The sequence below is a fragment of the Molossus molossus genome, unplaced genomic scaffold (genome assembly GCF_014108415.1).
Source record: "Molossus molossus isolate mMolMol1 unplaced genomic scaffold, mMolMol1.p scaffold_m16_p_14, whole genome shotgun sequence".
Taxonomy (NCBI): domain Eukaryota; kingdom Metazoa; phylum Chordata; class Mammalia; order Chiroptera; family Molossidae; genus Molossus; species Molossus molossus.
The window spans coordinates 54,707,682-54,734,308 of NW_023425349.1; the positions used below are offsets into that span (position 1 = coordinate 54,707,682).

At 45.7% G+C, this 26,627-nt stretch overlaps 1 protein-coding gene across 2 annotated transcripts in view; it reads left to right on the forward strand.

Moving 5' to 3' along the window:
• The first annotated feature begins 3,462 nt into the window (after positions 1-3,462).
• Positions 3,463-26,627, forward strand: part of VLDLR (very low density lipoprotein receptor) — a 33,482-nt gene continuing 10,317 nt past the window's right edge. Inside the window, exons 1-11 of one of the 2 annotated variants that reach the window (XM_036260964.1) lie at positions 3,463-3,945; positions 15,490-15,609; positions 19,858-19,980; positions 21,357-21,479; positions 23,161-23,532; positions 23,632-23,754; positions 23,841-23,963; positions 24,411-24,530; positions 24,633-24,758; positions 25,260-25,431; positions 26,029-26,247. In XM_036260964.1, the coding sequence (XP_036116857.1) occupies positions 3,864-3,945; positions 15,490-15,609; positions 19,858-19,980; positions 21,357-21,479; positions 23,161-23,532; positions 23,632-23,754; positions 23,841-23,963; positions 24,411-24,530; positions 24,633-24,758; positions 25,260-25,431; positions 26,029-26,247 (1,703 nt within the window). In that variant the 5' untranslated portion in view covers positions 3,463-3,863. The remainder of the gene's footprint in view (positions 3,946-15,489; positions 15,610-19,857; positions 19,981-21,356; positions 21,480-23,160; positions 23,533-23,631; positions 23,755-23,840; positions 23,964-24,410; positions 24,531-24,632; positions 24,759-25,259; positions 25,432-26,028; positions 26,248-26,627) is intronic. The other variant, XM_036260965.1, reaches the window with a different exon arrangement.

Genomic DNA, 26,627 nt, shown 5'->3' on the forward strand with positions numbered 1-26,627 from the left:
GTCCTTGCCTGTCTTCTGCCTGACTTCCCAGCATTATCCACTTGATCTCCACCCTTGAACCATGCTGAATCCCTTGCATTTTCTTGACTACCTGATGCTCTTTTGCCTTCCTTCCCCTTCATTCCATGTTATCAGTCAGGTTAATGCTAAGTCAAGTCGAGGTAACAAAATCTCAGTAGATGACAAAAACAAAGGTTTATTTCTCACTCATTCTGTGTTAGGGGTCAGAAAGGGTTTTTGCTCTAGAGGTGGTAAATATGTCAGGCTTTGTGAGCAACATACAGTTTCTGTTGCATAGTCTTCTCGGTCTCTCTCCAACTCTTAAAAATATATATAAACTATTCTTATTAGTAGACCATACAAAACAGGCCACTGGCCACTTGCTGACCTCTACTCTATGTGATCATTGTCAGAGATAGGTAGACAGCAAAGAACTGCTAGTTCTTCATTCAGACATCGGGCTAATGAAGCAGCCACCTCCATTGAACATTTCTTGTCATCATGTAGACAAAAAGAATGGGTTTCATGCACGCGATTAAATGCTATAGTCTATAAGTGGCACCCTGTAACTTCCGCTCACAAATAATTGGCCAAAATTAATCTTTTAGTCCCACCCAACCACGAGGAGGCCAGGAAATACAATTCTATCATATGTCCAACAGTAAGAATAATTGGAATTGCCTGGTAAAAATGACAACTGTACTCAGCTTGAAGACAACTGCTCAAGAAAGCCTTTTCTTATGCCCTCATCCCCAGCCAGATTAGCTTCTTTTCCTCTGTGATCTTATAGCACTTCGAGCATCCCTTGTACACAGGGCACTATAATTGCCACTTCTCTGTCTCCCCCACCAGATCCTGAGTAAACTTCCTGGGGTTAGTATCTTTATATGTCCACTGCCTAGCACAGTGCCTGCCTGCTCTCCAGAGATGCTCAATTTGTGTTCCTTCAACAAATAAATAAATGTGGTGGATTATGGGAAGAATGGGAGGCTTCTGAATCCAGCAGAGTCAAACCTCTCTAACCCCAGTTAGTTCAATTATACTAGACTCCACTCATGATAAATTTATCTTTTTGGTCGTTCAGTTATTTTCTGTATTAATCAAACACATTCCTTTTTATAAAACTGTTCTTAAAAAATTTTTAAAAATAAAAAACCCACAATGTTTTACAGAGAGCTGGTCCTTGAGGCCAAGGAGAACTTTGATAGTATGTGGATTGGTTTGCTTTTCACTTTACAGGTCAAAGCCAGGCACAGAGAGGCACAGTGATTTTCCCAAGTTACACAGCCTATCAGAGTTGGAGCCAAAGTTGTTATTCTTTTTGATTCAACAAAAAAGCTATAGGATTGCCTGGCCCGTGTGGCTCAGTTGGTTGAACATCCTCCCAGGAACCAAGAGGTCACCAGTTGATTCCTGGTCAGGGAACATTCCAGGTTTTGGGCTCGATCCTGAGTAGGGGGTATGCAGGAGTCTCTCCCTCTACCTTCCTCTCTCTCCGAAATTGATAAAAACATATATATATATATATATTTTTTTTAAGCTACAGGATTGAACATAGAGCTACAGCTAAATTTACCAACACTTTACTTATATTCCTTGGAGAGAAAGAAAGCATTCTATATATTTGTCAAAGATGTCTTATTATACCATATCAATGTTTAAATTGTAATGTAAATTTATTTCTGAGTAAAATATTAAAAACAAGCCACATGACTGTTCATATTAAGGCCACAGTTCATTATCAGATAGTCTTTCAGAACCTGAGAATATTGAAGATGCCACGCACCTAAGGTTTTACCTATTAAGTGAACAGCACCCGCATGCATCTTCACTACTAAATCGCATGAAACAAATTTGAAATCAGTTTCACGTGCAACATATGTGTGGCTGCTGTAGGCCTGTATCAAACATGTAAACACAGAGTGGGCAAAATAGCACTCAAAATGAGCTGCTGTGCAAGACTCCACCAATACACAGAGCTTGTCATCAGTCAATCTGGATATCCTCTGGTCCTACCAAAGTGAGTCTTCCTGGAATTTTCCTCTCCTCTCTGTCTCCTGGATACCATAAGTTTCTAACAAACATCCCACTTGATAACTAGCCTTGACAGATGCTCAGGAGAACCAGAACAAGGAGAATACAGTTAAGTAGTGCCCACCACGTCCCATATCAACAATAGAACAGTGCCAGAGCTTGGTCCTACAGAAGTCGGCAGAGTTCAAGCATTCACAATAAAAACAACTTTTAAAATATATATGAACCCTTTATTTAAGAAGATGAAATAGCTCGGTGTGCCCACCGTGTCTTAACAGACCACAGCAGGGGAAAGTGTGTAAGAAAACTGAAGTACACAAAAAGTAAATTATAGGCTCAGTACTGCCAGGTGCAAAACAAGAATCAATCCTTTAGAGAAGTCATGCCTTTGCTCCCTTGTTTCTTTCCTTGAGTCATGTAATTGAATATTACAAACTATATGAGAAGAATAAACCTATGGGTTTCCCCTCCCCCAAACAAGAAAAGGTTAAACTTTTAATTACAGGCCCTCAGACTATCATTTTGTGCAATTAGCAATTAACTCTAATGTTGATGAGAGAATGCAGAATTGCGCTAGCAATTTCCCCGGGTTATTTTAGTCTGGTTCTGTAACAGAGGACAAGCCACAATGCGCACGCTCTCACCCACACTCTCACACACTTAAAGACACATTTAATTTTTAGCAAAAATGGCATCTCAGCGTGCAGTTGAGACAGACATCCCAAACCCCATATCAGTGCAGCCCAAACGTTTGGATCCCCTTATCTTCACCACTTTCACGTGGGAAGAGGAGGCCAGAGGAAGATGCTACCTACCAGCCTCTCATTACCAGTCTCTCTTTGGGGCGCAGGAGAGAGATGATTGTTGCCCCTGGAAGCTGTGAGCCCCGATAGTGGGAAGGCAGTGGCAATAGCAGCAATAGTTGCATCAGCGCTAACTGCTGCTGCCGCCGGGCTGCTGCCGCCGCCACTGCTGCATTTACTGTTGGCAGCTGCCGGGAGGGTACAGTAAGTAATGACTGTAGGGAGAGCACAGTTGCTGCAGCCGGCAGGTTCCCTGGATCAGGAAATTAGGACAGGCACCAAGGATTGGTGGCGAGGGCGGCGTGCGAACCAACCAGCAGCCGCCCCGGCCCCCGTGAGCCCTGGGGGACGCACGGAGCAGCCCGGCCCCAGGAGCACTCCGGGTGGCAGCAGCGGCCACGGCCACAGCCACAGCTGCTGCTACGGCCACTCACACCCCTACGCTCACACTCGCACATACACTCACACACCCCAGCACAGGCACCTGGCTGCCGGAGCTTATAAGAGCAGCGCATCCATGAGAAAGGAGGACTGAAGCCGCCTCTCCCCCCGCCACCCCCCTGCCCTGCTGACCACTCCCCTTCCTGACCCCTCCTCGCGCCTCACCCGGAGCTCCAGCAGCCGCCAGTGTGGGTGCTCAGCTGCTGGCTCCTCTCTCTTCTGTCCTTTCCTCGCTTCCCGACTCCCCACCCCTTCTCTCTCCCTCCCCTTCTCTCCCCTACCCTCTCCTCCTCTGCCTTCCCCTCTTCTGCAGCGCCTGCATTATTTTCTGCCTACAGGCTCAGCTTGCACTGCTGCTGCAGATACTGGGGGTGGGTGGGTGGGCTGGCAGGTGGGGAGGAGATTGTGCAAGTTGTAGAAGAGGGGGGTGTCCTCTACTTCCCCGCTCCCCCCCCTTAACTCCTTCCCCTCCTCCTTCCCCCTCCTCTCTCCCTGCCCCCAACTCCTTCCTCCTTTCGGAAAGGCTGGTAACTTGTTGTGCGGAGCAAACGGCAGCAGCGCGGCGGCACCATCCAGGCGGGCACCATGGGCACGTCCGCGCGCTGGGCACTCTGGCTGCTGCTGGCGCTGTGCTGGGCTCCCGGGGAGAACAACGCCTCTGGAGCGGGTAAGTGAGAACGCACTCCTCCGTGGGCTGCCCGGACCCAGCCGGGGCACCTGGGGTCCCCAAGGCTCCGGTCTCCTTTTGCCCACCCCCCTCCTAGGAGGCGTCTGGCTCTGCTCGCCTTTCCCCCCTCCCCACCCTGGTGGCGCCTCTGAGCTGTCAGCGTAGCTGCTACGGAGGGAGAGCGGTGAGCCGGGCTGGGGGAGAGTGGGGTTCGGGGTGTCCTAAAGCCTTGCCAGAACTAGTCTTCATTCCCTTACACTCCCTCCCACGGCTTTGCCTCGTTTTTCTCCCAGCTTGGCAGGGGCTGGGGAATGTGGGCTTCTGAGCCATTGAACAATGGTCTGTCGCCCCTGCCGGGCGGAGTGTTCGAAAGGAGGCAGAGGGCCGGCGAGACGTTCGTGCAGCCCCGAGTGCGCTCCCGGGACTCAACGGAGGGCGGTGGGCGAGGGTGGCGTCTCTGGGGGCTCGGGCGCAGGGTGCCTGCCAGGGCTGGAGTCCCCGGCCGCCGTGAGCAGGCGCAGGGTCCGTGGGCTGCAGCCGGTCGTCTCGGGGGAGCTGCGGTAAGTGCACAGCCTGCGCACCGGACTGGGACTCCCCCGGCACCCGGCTGTCTCTCTGGAGTGCAGGTTAGCGGACGGGAGAGGCTTGAAATGGGACTCCTCTCTAGGTGTTTCTCCCCTCTCCCCTTCCCACCCCTCCCGAGGCGTTTGTAAACCTCGTGGGTCTTCCGTGTAGCTCAACGGGGGAGGGGAGTGGAACAAAGACTTAATCAGGTTAGTTTGCTGATCCTTGTTCCGGTGAGATTTCCTCGAGAGGAATTGAGTCCTAATCTAGTGTCTGTAATTAGCCTTCATTTTAAACAATGGATCAAAGGGAGTAGCCGGCGTGTGGCTGTGGCTTGTTGGGAGGGCGGCAGTGACTACTGTCGGGTCCCCAGGGTCTGCCGCCCTGGGCCTGGGAGCCCTGTCCTCTCCCACTTGGGGACACAACTTTTCAAAGCAAGAGACAGGAAGCCCCTCCAGGAGGATTCGATCAGAATCCTGGCGGGTTCCTGACGTGATCTTGATATGGTACCGGGGGCTTGCTCGCCCGCTCTGGAGAGTTAGGAGAAAGCTGCCCCTGTTCTAAGGACCCGCTCCGGAGCCCCTGGCTCCCGCTGTCCCTGGCTCAGGAGGCCTGCCTGCCTGCAGTCACGCGTCTCCTGGAGTGAGAGCCAACTTTAAAGTGTGTGGTCAAGCAGCGTCTTGGGCAATACTTTGTGGTTCTAAGTCTCCGAATGCCCCCTGCCCTTTGGTTCCATTTGTCGCGAGCGTGTGAAGCTGGGACGGACTTGTCTGCCCTGTGTGATTGGCTGGCCGCCGGGTCACGTTTAGGTTGGTCACAACATGGCTCCGCCCACTTGCAATTGAGCAGCCGGAGCAAAGTTATCTTTAAGGGAATGTAGAAACTCAGACAGGCTGAGACCCAGTGCCCTCTCAAATGCTTCCCCCTGCCTGGACTCCTCCGAAACACCAGGGTGTCCTGAAGATGGTCTTTGATGCGAAGCAAACCTGAGAGCCTGGAAGCTTGCGTACCAGTTTTCAGACTCCAACATTAATCATTAATGGATGAGCAGTACTAACTTATTAAACCAGTCTTCAGAAATAGTGCCCTGACTTGCATTATATTTTTCACACCATTTCAAAAGACTAAAATATACTAGGACTTACTGTTACCGTCCAGGAAGGTGGGAGAAAATATTCATTTTTACTCCCTGTTCTCTTTGCTACATGTAATTCTCTTAATTTAACACATAACTTTACATTGGAGGTTAACTTTATCCTATAGAATGCTAGGAATTCTAGTGTTTGAAAATGGTTAGTCGAAGCCATACGTTCACCTTGTATTAGGTAGGTGAGGATCCTTTCGCTCCTCTAAGTCACCTATGAAATATGAGACATGCCATGAACAGAGAAGCCCAGACAAGACAATTCTTCAAAGGAAAGGAGGCACATCCTTCTGAACTGGAGGGAATTAGGGATCTGCTGAGGCAGGTATTGATCCCAAGCCAACTCAGACTGGCTCCTATCTGAAGTGCAAAGCTCCAGGGCATGACTTTCTGGCTCTGGTCTTCTACACTAATCTCCCTGCCACCCCCACCCCCTTGCCCCCAACACACACACACACACACACACACTCGTGAGGCTGCTCTAAAATACTCTAGGAAAGGGAAGATATCTCTAAGACCCTGGCAAGGAATAAAGCAGCTAACAAGAGAAGTTAAAATTTAGTAGCAGAATATACCTGATTGCAAATTCCCTGGAGTTCTAGGACATTTTCCTCCAGCCTAGAGAGTCAAGACTAGGATTTGGGTACCATGTATTTGTTCAGGCCAAAGCTAAGGTTCTGTGAGAGCTAATCAGATATGGCTAGCAACTAGCAAAAGAGTACACAGAACTTTTCTTATTCTGGGGGGTCGGTCAGTGAAATGGCAGTACGGATAGACCTGAAGGGATAGGAGACTGGAGGGCAAGGGGGAAATAAACCTGGCTCATCTAGGAGCACCAAGAGGATATGTGGCAATGGTTGTAATTCTCATCTCAGCCAAAGAATGAGCTTGTGACCAGGGCTCTTTAAAGGAGGGTCTCCAGCCCGGCCGGGGTGGCTCAGAGGTTAAGCATCGACCCATGCACCAAGAGGTCGCCAGTTTGATTCCCATGCAGGACACATGCCCAGGTTGTAGACCAAATCCCCAATGGGGGGCATGCAGGAGGCAGCCAATTGATGTTCTCTTTCATCGATCTCTCTCTCCCTCTCCCTTCCTCCTTCTCTAAAGTCAATAAAGAAAATAATAATAATAATAATAATAATAATAATAATAACAATAATAATTAAGGAGGGTCATCAGGCAAACCCTATTGGTAGCGACAGCTTCTTGAAGTCTGGAGCAGCTTTGTTCCCCAAATCGCCCCATCGGCCACTTCATGTGACACTTAGTCATGCACCTGTCCTGTGTCATTTTGATTCTTTTGTTGTATTGCTTGAATCCCCAGATACCTAAAGCACATGCAGTGGCCAAGTTCAGTAAATCTGCCAAATGTTAAGACTTTCGTACAACAAAACCGAGCGCTTTAATTATGGAGGCCTCCACGCTCAAAAGAAGCGAAGGCCTGTTTGAAGTATTTCTGCCTTTTGTAAAACTGGATAACCATAAACTCCATTTCACTTCAGTAGTTTTTATAACTCTAGAAAAAATGAAAAGTAGTTACAAGCCCCTCCTTTGCCGGGAGGAGTGTCAAATTGATAGGGCGTAACCAGAACTCCCGGGGTTGAACATGGCCGTAAGGTCAAGGGACCAGAGAGCTCCCAGCCTCATGGCTTCAGGTTCTGATCCAAAGACCGGAAGACTCAGAGCACAGCACAGATATATAGATAAAATATCTAGACCACTTTCTGTTTCTCACAGAATGTGAATAAAGCTGTCCTTTTCAATAGAGGGAATCGTGATCAAGTCTCGACAGTCACCTATATGACTTTGAGTCATAATTTAATTTACTCTGGATGCTGACCATTCTTTGGAAAGCCACCTCCACACACTAGCCTAAAAAATATTAAATGCCTCAGAGGGCGATGATAAGGTCTGTGAAAATGCGTATGATACATGTACCTGCCTGAGGAGAGCTTCTGGGGTGGGCTAACAGCTGCTCTCCATATGGTCAGTTGATAGCCTCAGAATTGCTGAAGATGTTCCCTCTACTTTAAGTTAATTTCAAAAGAGTACTTAGGCTGCAGCACTTGCAAGGCAGAGTCCAAGAACACCTTCTGCAAAGGTGATGGAATAGATGTACTTGTTGAACAGAAGTAAGTGGACCAGGCACAATTTCTTTGCCCAGCTAAAGCATTTTCAGGTAGGAAATCTGAGGATAGCTTGTCAGAGGAGTTCAAAGCAAAGTATGACTGAGCTCTAGGAGAATCTGGCTTTGTAAGTAAAGATCATCTCAGTTTTACTCTGTGCGTTTTTCAGTTTGAATAGGTATCTCTTTGCTAAGCTCTTCTGTTGGTTTGCAAAAAAAAATATTCCAGACATCATTAGTACCACTGGTTAGCTCTGCCAGATGCACTGCAGGATCTAATGAGATGGCAGGTGGCACCTTAAAGTTAGCACACTTTTCCCTCAAGTGAAGTTTCCTAGAAATGCCTGGGCCTGATGGCTATTTTGGGCTCTGAATTAAGCAAGAGAATGCCTGCTAGGTGTTGGGAGGCTAAGTACAGATTCTACTAAAAAATAGAGATAAAAAATGGCTTCATGTCTGCTTAGGAAGCCTTTGCCCAGTTTGTATCTCTGAGATGCCACGTTGGGGGGGGGTGTAGAATGGGGGGCAAGGAGGATATTCATGGCCTTGTGTTTAAGGATACCTTTGAGGGCAGAAACTATAAGATGGGACCACTGATAGAATGCTTGATCTTGCCATCAACTTGGGTCATCTGGACTGGCCCTGCTGGCTAGTAGCTTTTATGTATCTAGACATGATGTTGGCAGCGGGGGATGGAGTGGAGTTTGCAAGCTACCAAGCAAGGGAGGTGATAAAACCTTGGCGAAAGACAACTTTTGCAAGTTACTTCATGTGCTCTAACTTAATACTTCCCCCAAATTCTATGAGTAAATAATGTTTCTATTTTACAAACAGCCTCTAGTCTTTAGTTTTCCTAAGGAGCCTTCCCATAATTGGAGTTATTCACTGATCTGTAGGTTCACTAAGTAGGTAGTTGACTTGTTCTAACCTTCTTTGTACATCTGCTTGAACACATTTTACTGCTATCTACTGAGCACCTACTATGTGGTATATGGCACCAGGCATGGGGACACTGTGACCAGGTGGTCGGTCCCTTCCTTCCTGGCATTTAAACTAGTGAGGAAGTCAACCCAAGAAATCAGTGATCGAAACACAATGGGATAGAAGCACTGGATAGGAGTGAGCAAATCCAGTGCTTAAGACTTGATCATGAAGGGATCAGCTGCTGAAAATGGCTGGAGTTCCCACATGCTACCTGGGTGACAGCTTACGAAGTTTTTCCCAAGTCACCAAGAACTTAGATTCTCATGTGACAAAGCCAGAAATGCTTCCCTCTCTACAGGTGATCTTACAAGGGTGATGGGATTCAAGCACAATGGATTGCTACCAACCTTATCAAAGAGTGCTTAAACATGTCAGAAGTAAAACCAGGTCCCACGCATCCAATTTCTAACTTTAACCAGTCAGCCACTGCTAACTTTCCCTGTGTGTCAAACCTCTCTCCCATGCGGCAATGAGGCCGACATACCCCCATCGACACCGTCATTCCGACAGATAAGGGTGAGGAAAGTATACCTTTAAATGATAAAGTGCCACAAAGATTAGGAAAGTACCCTCGTAGGCATAGGGAACAATGGCCTTTGTAACCTAGAGTCTTTCAAAGTACTGGCTCTAGTGAAACAATCAATCACCCTTGGTTTCAAGTTCAGAAAAGCTGGGAAGAATGCTTGGGGACAGCCTCTAGCCCAGACCAGCTTTATCGGTGAACTAGCAAATCAACTAGTGCATCCATGAATACTCACTAGTGCTGAAAGCATCTTTAGCTGTCAGACACCAGGTCCCAAATTACATAGATAAATTCCAGGCCCCACGTTAGGGGATGTCCTTTTGTAGAGATGAAAACAGGTGGGTAAGAGCATCTCAGTACATGACAGCTAGATGACAGGCTCAGGAGACAGTGGAGACACAACCAGATCACACCTAACTGGGCAAGAAACTGAGGGCCTCATTCAAGAGGTGATCTCTGAACCCAGTCCTGGTAGAGGAGGGAACAGGGGTAGGTAACACAAGCACATTAAGACAAAGCAACAGTGAGGGCGCAGGCCTGAGCAGGTGGCGGCTGGTAACTAGTAGGTAAAAGTTGGGCGGAATAGATCATGAACTAGACTCAATTCTAGAGCCAGTGGGACCCCTGGAAGTGACACCATTGTTGGTACTTCGGGCCATTTTGGGTTGCTTGCATCACCATCTTGATTTGGATACAGACTGTGGCGGCCTAGGGGCAGGCGAACAGGAGACAAATTTAGACCAAGCGAGAACCGAGGGCTTGGACAGGCCAGGACTTGGTGGCAAAACGTCAGGGGAGAAGAATCTGGTCTCATTTTTGGAGTACTGATTTAGAGTAAGTGACGGGACACATGAGGGAAAGACCAATTTTAGAGGAACCTTCTACAGTGCATGCTGGTTAAGGCATCTAGGTCAATTTCCCCAACCTAATGGGCACAAAGGCTTTATGTCTGGTTGTCACCCTCATGCATGTTTTAAGACCAGCATTGTAGCCGCCTAACCTTCCTGCAGTGGTTTCAATGTGTGGTCAGGGACCAGCAGTGTCGGCCTCATCTGGAAAATCTTTACAAATGCAGGGTGGGCCGCACCCTAGACCCACTAGATCAGAATCCAGTGTTTTATAAGCCCTCCAGGGGATTCTGATGCCAAGGAGAGCCCGAGAGCCACCCGCAGAAACTAACTTCCAAAGAAAGTCAGGAGGGCCTTTGCTCTGACTTGGCCAATATGTCCCTGACAAGAGCACCAAACACTGTTGTCCTTCTAGGAAAAGACCCACCGAGGATACTCTAGCAGCATTTTTTAAAAATTAAAATGGGGCCCTGGCAGCTTTGGCTTAGCAGTTAGAGCGTCGACCTGTGGACCAAAGAGTCTCGGGTTCGATTCCGGTCAAGGGCACTTCGGTCAATGTCTCTCTCACATCGATGTTTCTCTCTCTCTCTCCCCCCCCCCCTGTGTGTGTGTGTGTGTGTGTGTGTGTGTGTGTCCCTCCCTCCCACTCTATCTGAAAATCAGTGGAAAAATATCCTCTGGTGAGGAAAAAAAAAAATTAAAATGGAGAAGGGGGAAAGGGCTCTATCTCAACAATAAAGCTGTGTTAAAATAGTGTCATTATAACAAAAAGTACCTAGTTCTGGATTAATTTAAGTTGACTCTACTGCCCAAATTATCAATCAAGAGAATATTCCAGAAAGAAGCAGTCCTGAGTAAGGTGCTCTAGGTTGTATACATGCTCAGCGACAGTATTTGCAGCCCAACTGCCCAGGTTCCAATTCTAGTTCTTCCCAGAGTGCTCTTGGGCAAGTACTTTACTTCTGTTCTCCGAACAGGTTTTCTGCTATAGAAAAGAGGAATAGTAGCACTGGCCATCTAGGATTGTGAAGTCTTGGCACAGTGTTTGGCTAACAAATAAAAGAAATGAAGTTATTTGTCCATGATTCTTAAGATCATCTCAATCCGATGTAAATGGAAAAACTATTTGACAACTGACTTGCAAGAGTCACTTATTTCAGTGAATCAGAGGATTAACCTAAGTATTAAACAGTCTACGTTGGCCCCCACCTGTGCTCCAGAGGCTGACTGAAGGCCAGGTCACAGCTGTCGTGCTTGATATCTCGGGGGGCCCTCGGCTTTGTTCCTCCTCCTAACCTTCCCTGTGGGAAAGCGTTGCTGACTAGGATATCTGCTGGTCTAAAAACAAGTTTCCGCCTATGAATAGAAAGGTTGGCATCAAAGTGCCAAGCCGAAGTGAGCCCTACTAAAAATAAATGCCCTTGGCAGCCCCAGAAGTGCCAAAACAAACGGGCTGAAGAAATTCCAGGAGATGATAACACCCGCCTGCTCGAGTTGTGGGGAGGGTGGGAGAGATTTGAATACTTGGCCCTACCAGTCCCAGCAGTGTGGCAACCTGAGCCCCACTGAGCAGCTAGCAGTTCATGTCTGAGCCCGATCCTCAGAAACGTCTCCATGTTCCAGCCATGGCCACTGGACACCCCCGCAAAGGCGCCGCTCCGAGCCCTGCAGGGAGACGTTAGCCCGCTGTGAGGGCTCAGTATTTGTTGTAAGGGCTGTGCAGTTTTTACTGAAGCTTACCTCTTGTTCTTCCATGTAACCCTTGCAGGGACAATTAGACAACGGCAGGCTGACTTCTATTTGCATTAAAAACCCTGAGTTTCTTGGAGCCAGTGACCTGCCAAAATGTCTGGGTAGCTACGGTAACCACTTAGGTGAGCAAGGCTCCTGGGACACAGGCGTCCTGAAGCGAGTTTGCATAGTCTGATTCCATCTGTGTAAGGGACAGTACGCGCGAGTGATCCCTGACACTTCTGGGCGTTCATTCATTACAAACTTAAATACCCACGTGCATGGCGAGGTACAAGTGCAGTACCACCCCCTGACCCAAAGGGGCAGGGATATTCATTCTAAGTGTTAGAGCTATCTGGAAACCTAAATCTCGCCCAACAGTTTGATTTCTTAAAGCGAGAGGACCCGTTTCAAATTCTTACCCATAGCTCCTGTCAAAAGAAAGCCATCCTGCTTCAAACAGAGGCAGAACACCCAGGTCCCCACTGTCATGACTTTCTTCCCAGTCAACTGCCCCGTTGGCCCAAAGGCATTTCATGTGAAACCCTAGGGGACCCACTAAAAATCACATTTATTCTTACTTTTTACCTTTCAGAGCAGGATCGACTCTGGAATATACAGAGAACACCTAGCTCTCCACTCCTCCAGTTTATTTATGTATTTATTTATTTTTGAGGCATCATTGGCTTTAGCTGAGCCTAAGAATGAAAAGAACCTCGGGTGCACATGATTTCAAGCTCATCCTGTTCCCTTTATGAAAGCACGATACTGAACTTGATACTTAACTGTCCAGATGGAAATAGAGTCCACGTCCACAAGCCTGTAATCCCCAAAGCTTTGGAAACCAAAAGCTTCTTAACTCGTGCGTTGCTCACAGTTCTCCTGAGCTCCTCATAGCAGCGTTCACAGTTCAACACCAGAGGTGGAAGGTGGACTCTGTTTGAAACTTGGACAGAAAACCCAGGGTTGCCGTCAGGTGGCCGAGCTCTGCCGCTCTTAAGGTTGCAGGGAATCAACAGAACTAGGGAGCCCCTTCTGCCCAGTAACAATCTCTGGAAGCAAAGTACTTCGGAAACAAAGAGACGTGGCCATAAAGCTTAAGGTCTTTACTCGCCTCGCTCTCTAAAGGGTCCTTTGTAGAGCCCGCTGGCCTTACCCACCTCCGCCCTATCTCGCTCCCTTTTTAAACTAGCAGGGACATTTAGGAGCAGACTGGACTCCTCTTTCTTAATAGAGGGTTGTGCGTGTGTTATGGGAAAAGACAGCTTTATGACAGTCAGGCAGAAGCCTGCGGGCAGTGGGAACATCTCAAATAAGAAAAGGTAGGAATTACACTCCTTTTCATCCCGGGCTATTGGAATAAACACGAAGAAAATGCTTATGTCTGCCCTGGAAGCAGCATCGCCGGAATTTTAATATCATTTGTTACAGTTGACAGCTTGTATGTTACAGCTACATTCAGAGGCCTTCTTTAAGGGGGTACTGGACCAAACATCAGCCTTAGGATATTCTGTATCTGCATTTAATCCCAGGACAGTTGGACTGTCTATAAAATAGGCAGCTTCTAGATAACTCATTTTTAAGATCTTCCAGGTAACTGACCCTGAAATGGAAAATCATCATTTGACACCTACTTTTAAGTCCCGGTCCAAATCTGAATATATGGTTACCTCTTTGACAGTGTAGATATCAACGTTGATGTTTTTGTCTCATTTTGACTGAACAACCTTTGGTGACTAAAACCTTTAAAAAATTCAGAGCCTTTCAGTCTGCACAGCATCCTAACTATAACCTGACTATTCTGTCCAGGTATATTTATATCTGTGTACTCTGATGATAAAGTGTCCTTTACCTACTTTTTAAATAAAGTAGCCAAAGTAAATTCTTATCCCTCCCCCCCCCCCCAGCCCTCAAACATAGCAGGGATATAGAACTACAGCCAGTGGCCCCTGGAACGAGTACCCCAGCACTGAGCATACTGAGAATGTATCGAGACTAGACTGATGATGGGGGAGAGTCGAGAGGCAGCCAGGTACCTCATATTTGGTTTAGCAGAATAAAAACTAGCAGGTGATGCTTCCTGCCAGCAACCTGTACCCTCCCTGTTTCCCCTTCTAAATTCCTGGTATCTTATACCCAATAACATATTTGTGGAATGAATGAATAATATGAAATGTATATAGGACATGCAATTGGATCACATGGCTTTGTACCTGTGTCATAGTTTAACTAGACTCCTGGGAGCAGGTTTTAAACAAATACATTTAGTCCCTAAGACTATAACCATACCCATAGAGTAAATCTGAGTTGGACCAAATTTTAATCTCCCTGGGAATTTGCCACAAAGCACAGAAGTCTCCCAGACAGTGTGGGGTAGCTGACAGTGGGGAGGCCAAGTAGAGTATTGTGTGCACAACACAAGAGTTCCAGTCTGTGCTTGTCACTGCAGCATCTATTCCTAGGAGCATGACACAGCTGCAGATGCTGAAAGGCGGCAGGAAAGCGGAAGGCCTGCCTGGTGATCGGCATGAGCTCCACTGGGTCTCTCGAATGTTTGCAGCGTATTTGCATTAAAGCAACCGGATCTTTGCCCTTTATCTCAAAGAAATCATATCCTCCAGAAGGACAGACCTGCTAATGATAGGAAACACCTGGATGCTAGCTGTCCTGCACCAGGCAAAAAAAAAAAAAAACACAACAAAGTGCCCTACTTACAAGAATTAGTTCCTATCACTGTGTGAGTTAAAGATCTATACACTGAGCATAGAAAAATTGAGGTTCAAAGAAATGGAAGCCCAGTCTGAGGCTCCCCCTTACTTTGCTTCTCTCCCATCACTAAATTAAAAATGATTTCCATTTGTCTCTTAACTGTACCTTCTTGATGTGTTTGATCTTATCTTAGAGTCGTTTTGTAAACATGTGTTTTTGCGATCAGACCTCAAGTTCTAAGAAGAGGAGCCGTGGTATCAACCCTCTGTGTCTCTCCTTTCCTGGCTGCCCCTTCTAAGTCTCCTTCACTTTGCTTGTAATGGGAGCATTATTCATGAATCACAGTATGGAATGTGGACCAGAAAAGCCATTAAGGGATTAGGATTTGGCTGTGTGATTACAGCCACACAAGTGACTTTTAAACAAATGAGAGAGAGGAGTCAAGAGCAGATGAAAATGCCCCATGTTCTCTGGGCAGCTTAGGTTCCTCCTCTCTTGGTCTGGCTGCAGGGGCCCCAGATCACTTTTCCAGCCACCACGCCCAATTTCCAAGAACCAGTAAGGGATAAAGGGAAGGAAAATGGATCCCCTGTCCCTTTGAGGATATTTCCTAGAAGTTGTATATACCAATCCTGCTTACATTGCATTAGCCAGAACTTATCCCCATGGTGATTCCTTGCTGCAGAGAGGCTGGGAAATCTAGTCTTATCTAAATAGTGAGTGCCCAGCTAAGAATCAGTGACTGTCAGTCACTGCCCCAAGACCCATCCAAGTCTGCCCCCTCGAATGTGTGAGCCTGCTGAGTCTGCAGCTGTCCTTCCTCGAGGACCCCTGTCCACAGGTTCTGGGTAACTTGAATCTCCAACTTATCACCCTTGCGGCCCAGGCTTAGCTAAGTGTTCCCTCCTGGTTTTAGGAAGAAAAGCCAAATGTGAACCTTCCCAATTCCAGTGCACGAATGGCCGCTGTATCACGCTGTTGTGGAAGTGCGATGGGGACGAAGACTGTGCGGACGGCAGCGACGAGAAGAACTGTGGTGAGTACAGTTTGACGGCCTCGCCTGCCACCTCACTGGGACTCATGCATTTTATTTTATTTATTTTGTTAATTTATTTTTTTCTCTCACCCGAGGACACTTTTCCATCTTTTGTTCAGACAGAGTGGGAGGAAGGGAGGGAGAGAGAGAGAAAGAGAGAGAAACATCGACGCGGAAGGGACCCATCGAGTGGCTGCCACCCGCACAACCCAACCAGGGCCGGGGACAAACTGCAACCGAGGTACGTGCCCTTAGCGGGAACCGAACCCTGGTCTCTCTGGACCACAGGCCGACGCTCTAACCGCTGAACCAAACCAGCCAGGGCTCATGTAATTTATTGAAAAGGAATGATGTTATCTTAGTTTCTACAAATGTACCGAGATTGTGAAAATAGACTCAACTCCTAAGACTTCCTTTGAAAGAGCCCAAAGATTCTGTACTCCCTGGTCTAGAGGAGTGTAATTGAATGTTTGACATGGGGTTATCAACTTGAGTACAGAATGTGGAAGATAAAATGGAGTTCCTCTCCAGTGACAGGACCTGGTTTATATTACATCAGGCAAACACTTGGTATAGGAAGCTGGGAGAGGAAGGGGAGGACCAGAAGTGAAGATAGACGGGAGACTGCTTAGAACAGATTTTCTTCGTTAAATGTTCAAATGGCTCTGATTCCTCTGTCTCACCCCAAAAGGAAAATCACAGGTAGTAAAAAAAAAAATCCCCTAGCCCTGGCCGGTTTGGCTCAGCGGTTAGAGCGTCCGCCTGCGGTCCGGAGAGACCCAGGTTCGGTTCCCGCTAAGGGCACGTACCTCGGTTGCAGTTTGTCCCCGGCCCTGGTTGGTCGTGCGGGTGGCAGCCACTCGATGTGTTCCTTTCACATCGATGTTTCCCTCTCTCTCTCTTCCTCTCTCTCCCTCCCACTCTGTCTGTACAAAAAATGGAAAAATGTCCTCGGATGAGGACAAAAAAAAAAAAATCCCCTAAAATTCCATGGGGGTCAATAACTCCTGGCACAGAAACTACAAGTCAGCACGGATCAAAGATCAGATAAGAATTCTTTTTTAATTCTCTGCCTACAATAGATGCCAATTCTAAAACATTAGACAGGGTGGAAGACATCTCTCCCAAGACACTGGGGATGCACCATCGTACCCATCCATCAACATCTAAAAGATCACTGTGAGAAATGCCTGTTTATGCTATCTGTATAACCTCATGTCAGACCAGAACAGCAGAGAACTACATGTTTTCATGTAGGTACCTTGACCCCTTGGTTCTGTGTTGTAAAAATCCTGAAATGATGTTGCGTGTGAATGCCAGTGATAGCATTGTCATTTGCCTTTTAAAATTTGTTATATAGAGATGTCTACTCTACAAACTAGAAATACAGAAGAAAAATAGCTTAATGTAGAGTTCATCAACTGCCATCCTGTAGTGCTGTTAACCTGCTTCTTCACACACGATTACTAAAACACTAAGGTGTAAACACTGTGGCCGACTGCCCTTAGGCTTGAGCTCTCTGAGCAACCCTGTGGATGTTTTTGCCCATCTGTGGATTTGTAGCTTACTTGTAAGTATAGAAAGTCCATCTACAGCTCAGGGAAAAAACTTCTCTCCAGTCTCAGGACCAAAAATAGTTCTCCTGTGCAACAGTGTTCCATCATTTGCGTTCTAAAATAAGACTTTCATCTACTCTATAAGACACTAAGGTCCATGCTATTTCTGGTTATGTAGGTAAAATAATTCCCTCACTAAATATCCTACTCATAGGATCTCACTCTTGTCAACTGTTCTCTTGGTGTAAGTAGAAATCCTCCTTCTAGTCTAAACTTATATATTTGGCAAAACCCACTGTTTTTTGTTTGTTTGTTTGTTTGTTTTTTTCTTAGAAAGTAATTATTCTGTCCATGTTTGGGAAGTCTTTTACCATGAAAAGCTGACAATTTGCTGAAAATTTGACAGGGATCTCTTCAAGTCAGGGATTTAAACTAGGTACTGCTCTCAGAGTTTAGGGTGTCCTAAATGAGAGCACCACTCTGGGTTAGCTTCTGATGCTAGAAAGTAGGGAGACAGTGATTGGAGAGTCAATTTCTAGTGGAAACAAAGCCGGGTGATGTTAGGGGTCATCCCTGGCTTTCCCTAAATTAGTCTTTGCATAAATATCTTCTAGCCACATAGCAGGAGGGTTTGGGAGAGGCAAAGAGAGAGATGTGTATACAGTCAAGATCACACAAGGTAGGAAAACTGAAATATTTCTTGACCAGAACAGTCTCTGCCTCCCAGGTATGAAAGCAGAGAAGGAAAGTGCGAGCATTGCTCAGGGAAGCCTCCGGATATTTATTTGGAGATGTTCCAAAGGGAAGAGTACACAACTACTTGAAACTTAGAAAGACACTTCCTATTTGTCCTGCCCAACCACTTGATACTGAACTTGGTTACAGTTTCAGCAGGGCTCTCTCTTTCAAGCATGTCAACTAGCATATCTAGTCAACTTAAGCTTGAATTCCACAAGTCAGGTGTTCCTTTTGGTTCCGGTAACTCATTCTTGTGTGTTAGGCTGAGCTGATTAATCAGTGACTTAGATATCCCAAGTATGTGACTGGTAGCTCTGTCCCCGTGTGGCACATCGAAATTCCCACCCATCTCAAGGCCCAGTTCAAAGAGCCTCCCATTACACTCCCAATCTGTCAGAATGGAGGCAGAATGAACTCTAGCAATCTGTGCCTGTTTATCTTGTGCTCAAACACTTTGTAGTACAACCAATCTTTCCTATTCCTGTAATATTTTATACTTCTTAAAATCATGTGGTCTCTTTATAACCAACCATTCCCTACTTCCCTTGTGCAACTTCTAAGGACTATCACAGGTTGAATTACAGCAATTGGCTATGCAGACCGCCCCCCCCCAAACACACACACACTACTTGCTCAGGAGAACATGGGCCTTGGATGTCACTTAAACGTTAACACTGGGGGTTCAGTATTTTCAGTGATTTTAGAAACAGGAGTGAATCTAAGAGCTAATGTGACCTTTCTCGTTTCCTTGGCTACACAATTCAAGGAGATCAATAGCCCTTTCAATGATCATAATTCCTCATCTTGAGTTCTAGAAATGGACTCTAATCACTGTCTCCCCCCCTTTCCAATATCAGAGGCTAACCAGAGTAGCCCTCTTATTTAGGACACCCTAAACTCTGAAAGTAATACCTAGTTTAAACCCCTGACTTGAAGGGGTCCCTTTCAAATTTTCAGCAAATTTTCAGCATTTAGTTGACTTAACCATTACAGAATATTTGTTCGAGAAGAATGTTTTAAACTAGAAATTCAGAAAGAAGGTATAGGCACATGGGTAAGGAAGAACATGGTCTGAGAAGGAAGAGCCCAGAATATCCTACGTGGCTACATTTTAAGACTTATCTTAGCCTCTGACTTCCTCATGAGTAGGGTGACCAAGCCGCCTGGTTTACTTAGTCCTGATTTACGCTTATATTGGTACAATCCACATTGTCCCCTTTCTACTGACATTGTTTCCGTTGGGACAACAGATTGCATGGTTACCCTAATTATAGGAGAAAAGGCCTTCCCTCATGAGAATTAGTAGCAGCATTGATACCTTGCAGGCTATTTTAACGCTAGCAGTGGGTTATGGATATTGGCAACTTTCATAGCAACTTCAGTCACTTTGAGCTGATTCTAAACACCTCTCCTGTACTTGGAGTCAAGCTTTGTTTATTTTTTACTGTGTGGGTTCCTCTGACCCGACAGACCTATAGGGTGACAACATTCATTACGGGAGCTTTGCCTATCTCTCCACTAAACCCATGTGTTGTTAAGGTATGCCCCTAGAAAAATTATACTATGATCTAGTCTTAGGATAGAATGTTTGGCTATTAAATTTATAAAGGACTTGGATGAGTGAGAAGAAATGAATAAAGAGAATGAAACTATTACTTAATCTCAACATTATGAAATAGACAGGAATTATAGGGAGTCCCTGGGTTGTAAGATAATGGGAACCTTTGTCTTATCTTGACTTCAGTATCCTCCAAGTCTCTTAAATGAATACCTTTCTCCTATAGGGAGGGTGGGAATTTTCCTAAAGTTCTTCTAAATATTGGCAGTTGGGTACTAATTGACTTCACTTTATTTTACAAATAAAATATATCAAAATGCAGTTTTACCCCCAATGGGAATATAGGGCTCTTGGGTAAGTGACTTCAACTTTAACCCTGAAAATAACCTTTTGTAGAGAAGAAGACCTGTGCTGAGTCTGACTTTGTGTGCAACAATGGCCAGTGTGTCCCCAGCCGATGGCAGTGCGATGGGGATCCTGACTGTGAAGATGGTTCTGATGATAGCCCAGAACACTGCCGTGAGTGTGACTTGCTTTAGACTTGAACTTTTCCAAGCTGTTCTGTGTCTCATAGCTCTAAGAATTGTTTAATCCAATGCTTGGCATCAGTTTCCTTTGACTCCCTTAAAGTGTAGGCCAATTGACTCCAAAGTCAGTCAAGTCATTAAAGGTTGATCAGTGTCTTTGAAAGAATGTCCTCCCTAGTTTAACAAGACTGACATTCTCTTGGGTAGCTTCACTATTGAATATTTAAGACTGAAGCCGGCAGACTTCATTAAGAACTCCTTGACTAGGTGCACAGATTTCAAATGTTTGATGATGATGAATATGAACAGATGGTATTCTGGTCCTGGAAGCTAAGTCAAGATATAAGGGTCTCCCATAGGCCAAGTATAAGCTTTCAGATATACAGCTTCTCATGATATGAAAAAAAGCTATTACTGAAGAGGTAAAGTGGCTAGAAGTAGGTTGATACAGTAATTTTGAATAAACATGTATCATAAAGTTATTAAATTAGGGAACTTACAGCTTGTTCTTAAATAAGAGAAATGTCATAGTTATGCAAATATATATCTGTGTTCTTAGGCTGATATCCAAGAAAAAGTCTATGATATGATAGAGGAGGAGGATTTGGGATTATTTGAATGTCAAGGTGAAGAAAGTCTTAGAGTTCATTTTCAGGCAGTAGAGACCTATCGAAGCACTAAAAGTAGAGGACTAATAAACAAAGTTTCTGTCTAGAAAATGGTTATAAAAGAAAATCAAGCAGAAAGGAAAATAAATGTGTGATACCAATTGTCCAGGCAGGAAGTTAGGGAAGTAATAAGGATATTGGTCAAGGCAGGTGAGCTACCACATGTAGAGACCGGTTCCATAATGTCAGCCCCAAGTTTTAGAGAATGACCCAGTAAAGTCAAACTTATGGGATGTCGCTACTTTACAAAATATAAATCGAAAGGAGGCTGTGAAGGAGGCCTGTAAAAGAACCTAGAAGGAAGACTTCATGGGTGTTAGACCATCTGGTCTTCAATGAAACTGGGATTAGATATCTGGGTGTGCCACTTGATATCCAACAGATAAATAATGGTCAAGGAGCAGGCCAGCCTATAAACCAAACTATGCCAAGTAAAACAAAAGCCAGAACTGGGCACGCCATGGAACCTTGAAGGAGTAACACGGTCAAGGCTCTCAGGTGTACACCAGGTAGCATAGGTGGGCATGGCTTCTAAGCAATGGACCTGGCAAAGGATCTACCCAGGCTTCAACTAGTAAGTCGAATTTCACCAGCATGCCAGGCCACTGAGTTCTAGGTGTACCGCATCCAAGCAGCACAGGAGCAGCGACTTTGCACTGATGAGTCTGGAGGCTCTTTTGAGACTGTATATCATCAACAGATATGAGAACGTGCCGCACAAATGAGTTCAGCTGTGGCGCCCATTCTACTCAGTGTATCCCCGAGTCCTGGCGATGTGATGGTGAAAATGATTGTGACAGTGCAGAAGATGAAGAAAACTGTGGTAAGAAGATCAGTGTTGAGTGGCTTATCCCAAAGACCCTTTTGCTCAAAGAAGGGTGGGCAGGGGAAGCTAACTTAAGCATGAAGATGCAGTTGCGCTGACTCTCTTTTCGGTGACTCCACTCTCTGCTCAACTACTTGCTCTTCGTAACTGCCCTAAAAGCCTGCAAGAAGTTCACCTGGTCACTGACCATTGCTTGCTTTGGTGTTTCTTCTAGACAATTAGAAACAAAAAGGTAAGTCATGCAAGGCACTTACATTTAGAAGTAGGTCCATGAAGCACCAAGTTTGTGGGCTTTTGTCTCTGTTGGGACAGTAATTCATGGGCCTGCCACACTTTGGCTCTGTACCAAAAGGGGAGTAGAGCCAGCAAACACATTCCTCGGTCTAAATTAGATCTCCTTATTGAAATAAATTACTTGCGTATCATACAAGCATTTCTCAGCCCCCAAATCAGATTCTATTTTAACCTTTCCAGAAGTTAAGCTGGTGCAGAAGAGTTTGTTAACATCATGCTAGCAGACACCCAAAGAAAACGCTACCCAATTGGTGGCAACTTTGTCTTCCGTCATAGTTTCTACCTGTAAAAGCCAACTCTGTTTCCTTTCCTTTCGTGCTTCTCTTCTTGGAAAATGTGTAATAAAAGCTACACGTTAAAGGTGAGGCCCTGGGAAAATTTCAAGGTTGAACAAACATTGTTTTGAATGCTCTTTCAAGCTACCGCCCTTTTTATAGGGCCTCTAGAACTACAGCGCCCCGGGAGCACGGTCCTCCTCATGCAGTTGTGCACCAGTGAGCGGAGGGCACCTGCAGCTGCGACACGTCTTGTGTGTAGAAATTACCTTCTGAGGTCAATATCACTGCACCTAGTCCAATGAGTTTTGGTGTTTAATCCTAGAATTGAGCTTTACGTCTTGGTAAGCCCTGGAGCTGCTAAGTGTTTCCCTCTTATATCTAGACTTTGCTTCCCAAGAGAGTGGTCTCTATCCCAATTACCACCAAATTGTGACCTTAATTCATTTGGCTGGAATTTGAATCAAAGTACAAACTGGCTTATCTTTGACTCTGACTAGCTTATCATTATTAGCATACCTGGCCGCTAGATTGTGATACTAGCCCTGGAAGTGACTTTCTATCACTTTTAAGTATTTAAGACCTGTTTTTCCTGATCCTCATTTGAAGGATGTAAAGAGAAGGAGCCATGTATGGTGGGATAACATAATGGTTTCTTTTGGGTGATAGTCATAATGCTTATTATGAGTGTATGTTTGCCTGAATACCTGATGCATGATAGCCTCAGCTAATGATATGTCTGGCCTGATCAGCACTATGTCCATCTAAAGATAACTCAGTCTCTGCTTTCCAAAATGAAATTCCTTGTTTGAGTTATTGTTCACTTCCTGTAAGAGTCCACTGTGGCTCTCACCTCCAGGTAATTTCTGGTCTTTAGCTCTTTTCTTGGTCCTTTGTTTCTGTTCTCATTCAAGTGTCCCTGCATCTTTTTATATGGTGAGACTGTTCCTAATATTCCAATATCCAATATTGGATATTGATATAATTGCACTTTAGCTTATACGCTAAAAAACTAGGAGTCGTGATCAAAGATCTGCAGGTCTCGGGACAAAAGTCTTGAAAGGAGCAGTCCTGATGCACTCTCAGTGGGGCATCCTCTCTCTCAATAGGCAACATAACGTGCAGCTCTGATGAGTTCACTTGCTCCAGTGGCCGCTGCATCTCCAGGAATTTTGTGTGCAATGGCCAGGACGACTGTAACGATGGCAGTGATGAGCTCAACTGTGCCCCCCCATCCTGTGGTGCCCACGAGTTTCAGTGTAGCGCCTCCTCCTGCATCCCCCTCAGCTGGGTGTGTGACGATGATGCGGACTGCTCGGACCAGTCTGACGAGTCCCTGGAGCAGTGTGGCCGCCAACCAGTCATACACACCAAGTGCCCAGCCAGTGAGATCCAGTGCGGCTCCGGCGAGTGCATCCACAAGAAGTGGCGATGTGACGGAGATCCTGACTGCAAGGATGGCAGCGATGAGGTCAACTGTCGTACGTAGCGTTATCAGTATGGCATGTTTGGTTCTCTTCTGTGTACCCGCTGAAGACAATTTGGCTGGCTTCATTCCATGGTGTTCCCTCCCCTTGCAGCTTCTCGAACCTGCCGCCCTGACCAGTTCGAGTGTGACGATGGCAGCTGCATCCATGGCAGCAGGCAGTGTAATGGCATCCGAGACTGTGTCGACGGTTCTGATGAAGTCAACTGCAAAAATGGTGAGGGCCTCTTCTGGTGGGTTTGTCAAGGGACTGCTCTGGTCGGACCCACTCATGGGATCTCTCTTCTGTGTTTCTCTCTGTAGTCAATCAGTGCTTGGGCCCTGGCAAGTTCAAGTGCAGAAGCGGGGAATGCATAGATATCACTAAAGTGTGTAACCAGGAACAGGACTGCAGGGACTGGAGTGACGAGCCCCTGAAAGAATGTCGTAAGTGAAGGGGGTGCTTGGGGACAGGGTGGGAATGGTTCATTCGATCCAGCATGGCTAACGCTCTCTGGGCTCTGCATATGTCTGGTTAAACTGCTTTTAAGGAACTCGGTTCAATTGTTGGACTTAAGAGTGAACTTCTCTTATGTAAGAGCCTAACCAGTGACAAAGTGGTTCATAATTTCCCTCCTTAAGGACAACTGATCAGTAATAGAAACTTGACCGAATCCTGCTTAACCAACTGGCCAAGGAGTTGGGGTCCCTTATTCCCCCAGTACACGCTAGGAGGCATATTTATAAGAGAAATTATTAGAGCTTGGAAAAAATCATAGGGTTGACCAGACAAACTAGATAAATTATCACAGATAGCCTGGATTTTAAATGTTAATAGGACAAATACAAATTTGGAGTAAATTGTCCAGTAACTCGAGTGCGTTTTTATTTCAGATGTAAATGAATGCTTGATTAATAATGGCGGATGTTCCCATATCTGTAGAGACCTCGTTATAGGCTACGAATGTGACTGTGCAGCTGGATTTGAACTGATAGATAGGAAAACCTGTGGAGGTGAGTCAGAGAAGAGAACCCAAGTCCTGGGGGTGATGGGAGAAGACAGTATATCTCTAGGTTATCTAGGAACAGCAAGACTAATTCTCATTTCCCTCCTAGATATTGATGAGTGCCAAAATCCGGGGATCTGCAGTCAAATTTGTATCAACTTAAAAGGCGGTTACAAGTGTGAATGCAGTCGTGGCTATCAAATGGATCTTGCCAGTGGCGTGTGCAAGGCTGTAGGTAAATGGACTTGGATTGGTGTTGCTCCGGTAACTTTATGAATAAGTGCTTATGAAAGGTACGGCCAATGACTACAATAGTCAAACTGAATATGAAATTAAAAGAGTGTCTGAGAGCAATGCTACTAAACTCACAGTGCATTCTCTGTCATAGGTTAAATAGAGATTATTTCCCCTGATTCCTGCCTCGGTTGATTTCCTTTGCACATGATACCATGAATACCTACCAGGTTTGCTTACTTTCTGCTTCTGAAACTTGAGTGCAATTCAAATAAGTAACTTATTCATCAGCCGCCCTACTATTGAATGCTGAGGCCTCAGAACTGCCTTCTTCACAGTGGGAAGAACTTGCAGGTGCCCAGGGCACAGACTCTGGCAAGAGTGTCCCGAGGTGGTCAGTGGTGGCTTCACCTTTTAAGTGCTGCTCTGTTGGGAGGAGGTAACTTAGAAGGACCTTGCCTTCTTACAACAAAACTAAATAAAGTTGACTTGTGTCTTGCAGGCAAAGAGCCAAGTCTGATCTTCACTAACCGAAGAGACATCAGGAAGATTGGCTTAGAGAGGAAAGAATACATCCAGCTAGTTGAACAGCTAAGAAACACTGTGGCTCTCGATGCTGACATTGCTGCTCAGAAACTCTTCTGGGCTGATCTAAGCCAAAAGGCCATCTTCAGGTAACTTTCAGTTCCATCCTTGATGTCTTGGCCTAAGTCATTGTCACTTGGCCTTTGGGAAGGTTTGGAGGAATTTCTCTTGTCTCGGTCTAGCATATAATTAGCTGGAAAATAGTAACTCTAAACATGGATTCTTTAACTTTTAAATTACTATCCGTTCCTCATTAGAAATTAACAGTTACCTATGAAGTAAAAAGATGGCTACCGCTATAAGATTATAACAGATGATGTCTTAATTTCTCCTATTTTCTCGCCTTTCTCTAGTGAATTGAGAACTGTTTATGGTTGCTACAAGTAGAAATGGTAGCACAGCTTGTTCTTAATGGGAGTATAGAAACTCAGATGATGGCTACTGAAAACAAATGGCTTCAGTTAGAAGTCTGTGGGTTTTGCACGTGGAATACATATGGCAACTAGATAACCTACATTCGTGTTATTAGGCTCAATGAGCGGCACGATTAAAGCATTTGAGCGGGGAGGGGTGTTACTTGAGTTCTCTCCAAACAAAGTTGTGGACCATTTTGTAAGCAGAAAGTCTGTTCTCCGGGCTCTGGTGGTGTCAAACTCTGAAACTTTTTGTGACCCATTCTGTTGCAGTGCTTCGCTTGATGACAAGATTGGTAGACATGTTAAAATGATCGACAATGTCTATAATCCTGCAGCCATTGCGGTTGATTGGGTGTACAAGACCATCTACTGGACTGATGCGGCCTCTAAGACTATTTCAGTAGCTACCCTGGACGGAACCAAGAGGAAGGCCCTGTTCAACTCGGACTTGCGAGAGCCTGCCTCCATAGCTGTGGACCCGTTGTGTGGGTTTGTATTCTGTGCTTTGCATCACGTAGCCTTGTGGGTGCTGTCTGCCTAGGCCAGGAGCTCTCCTCGTGCCCGAAGTAGAACTGAAATGCCGAGACATGTCCGCTGTCTGCGAGAAAAAAAAAAGGTCTGGTGCAAGATGCCATGGTGCCACCTGTGTGACAGGCCCTGCCAGGGCAGTGTGACTGCTGGTTGACGTTAAGGAAGCAACGTTTCTGATTTGACATACAACCAAAGGTGTATGTGAACCCTTGTACCCACCCAGCTTCTACACAAGTAATTTTTAATTTTTGTCTGAATGCTTTGTCAGGTGAGCTCTGGATGATCAAACCTAACTGTTAGCGTGAGGTGTGAATGATATTTTTAAAAACCGGCTAAGG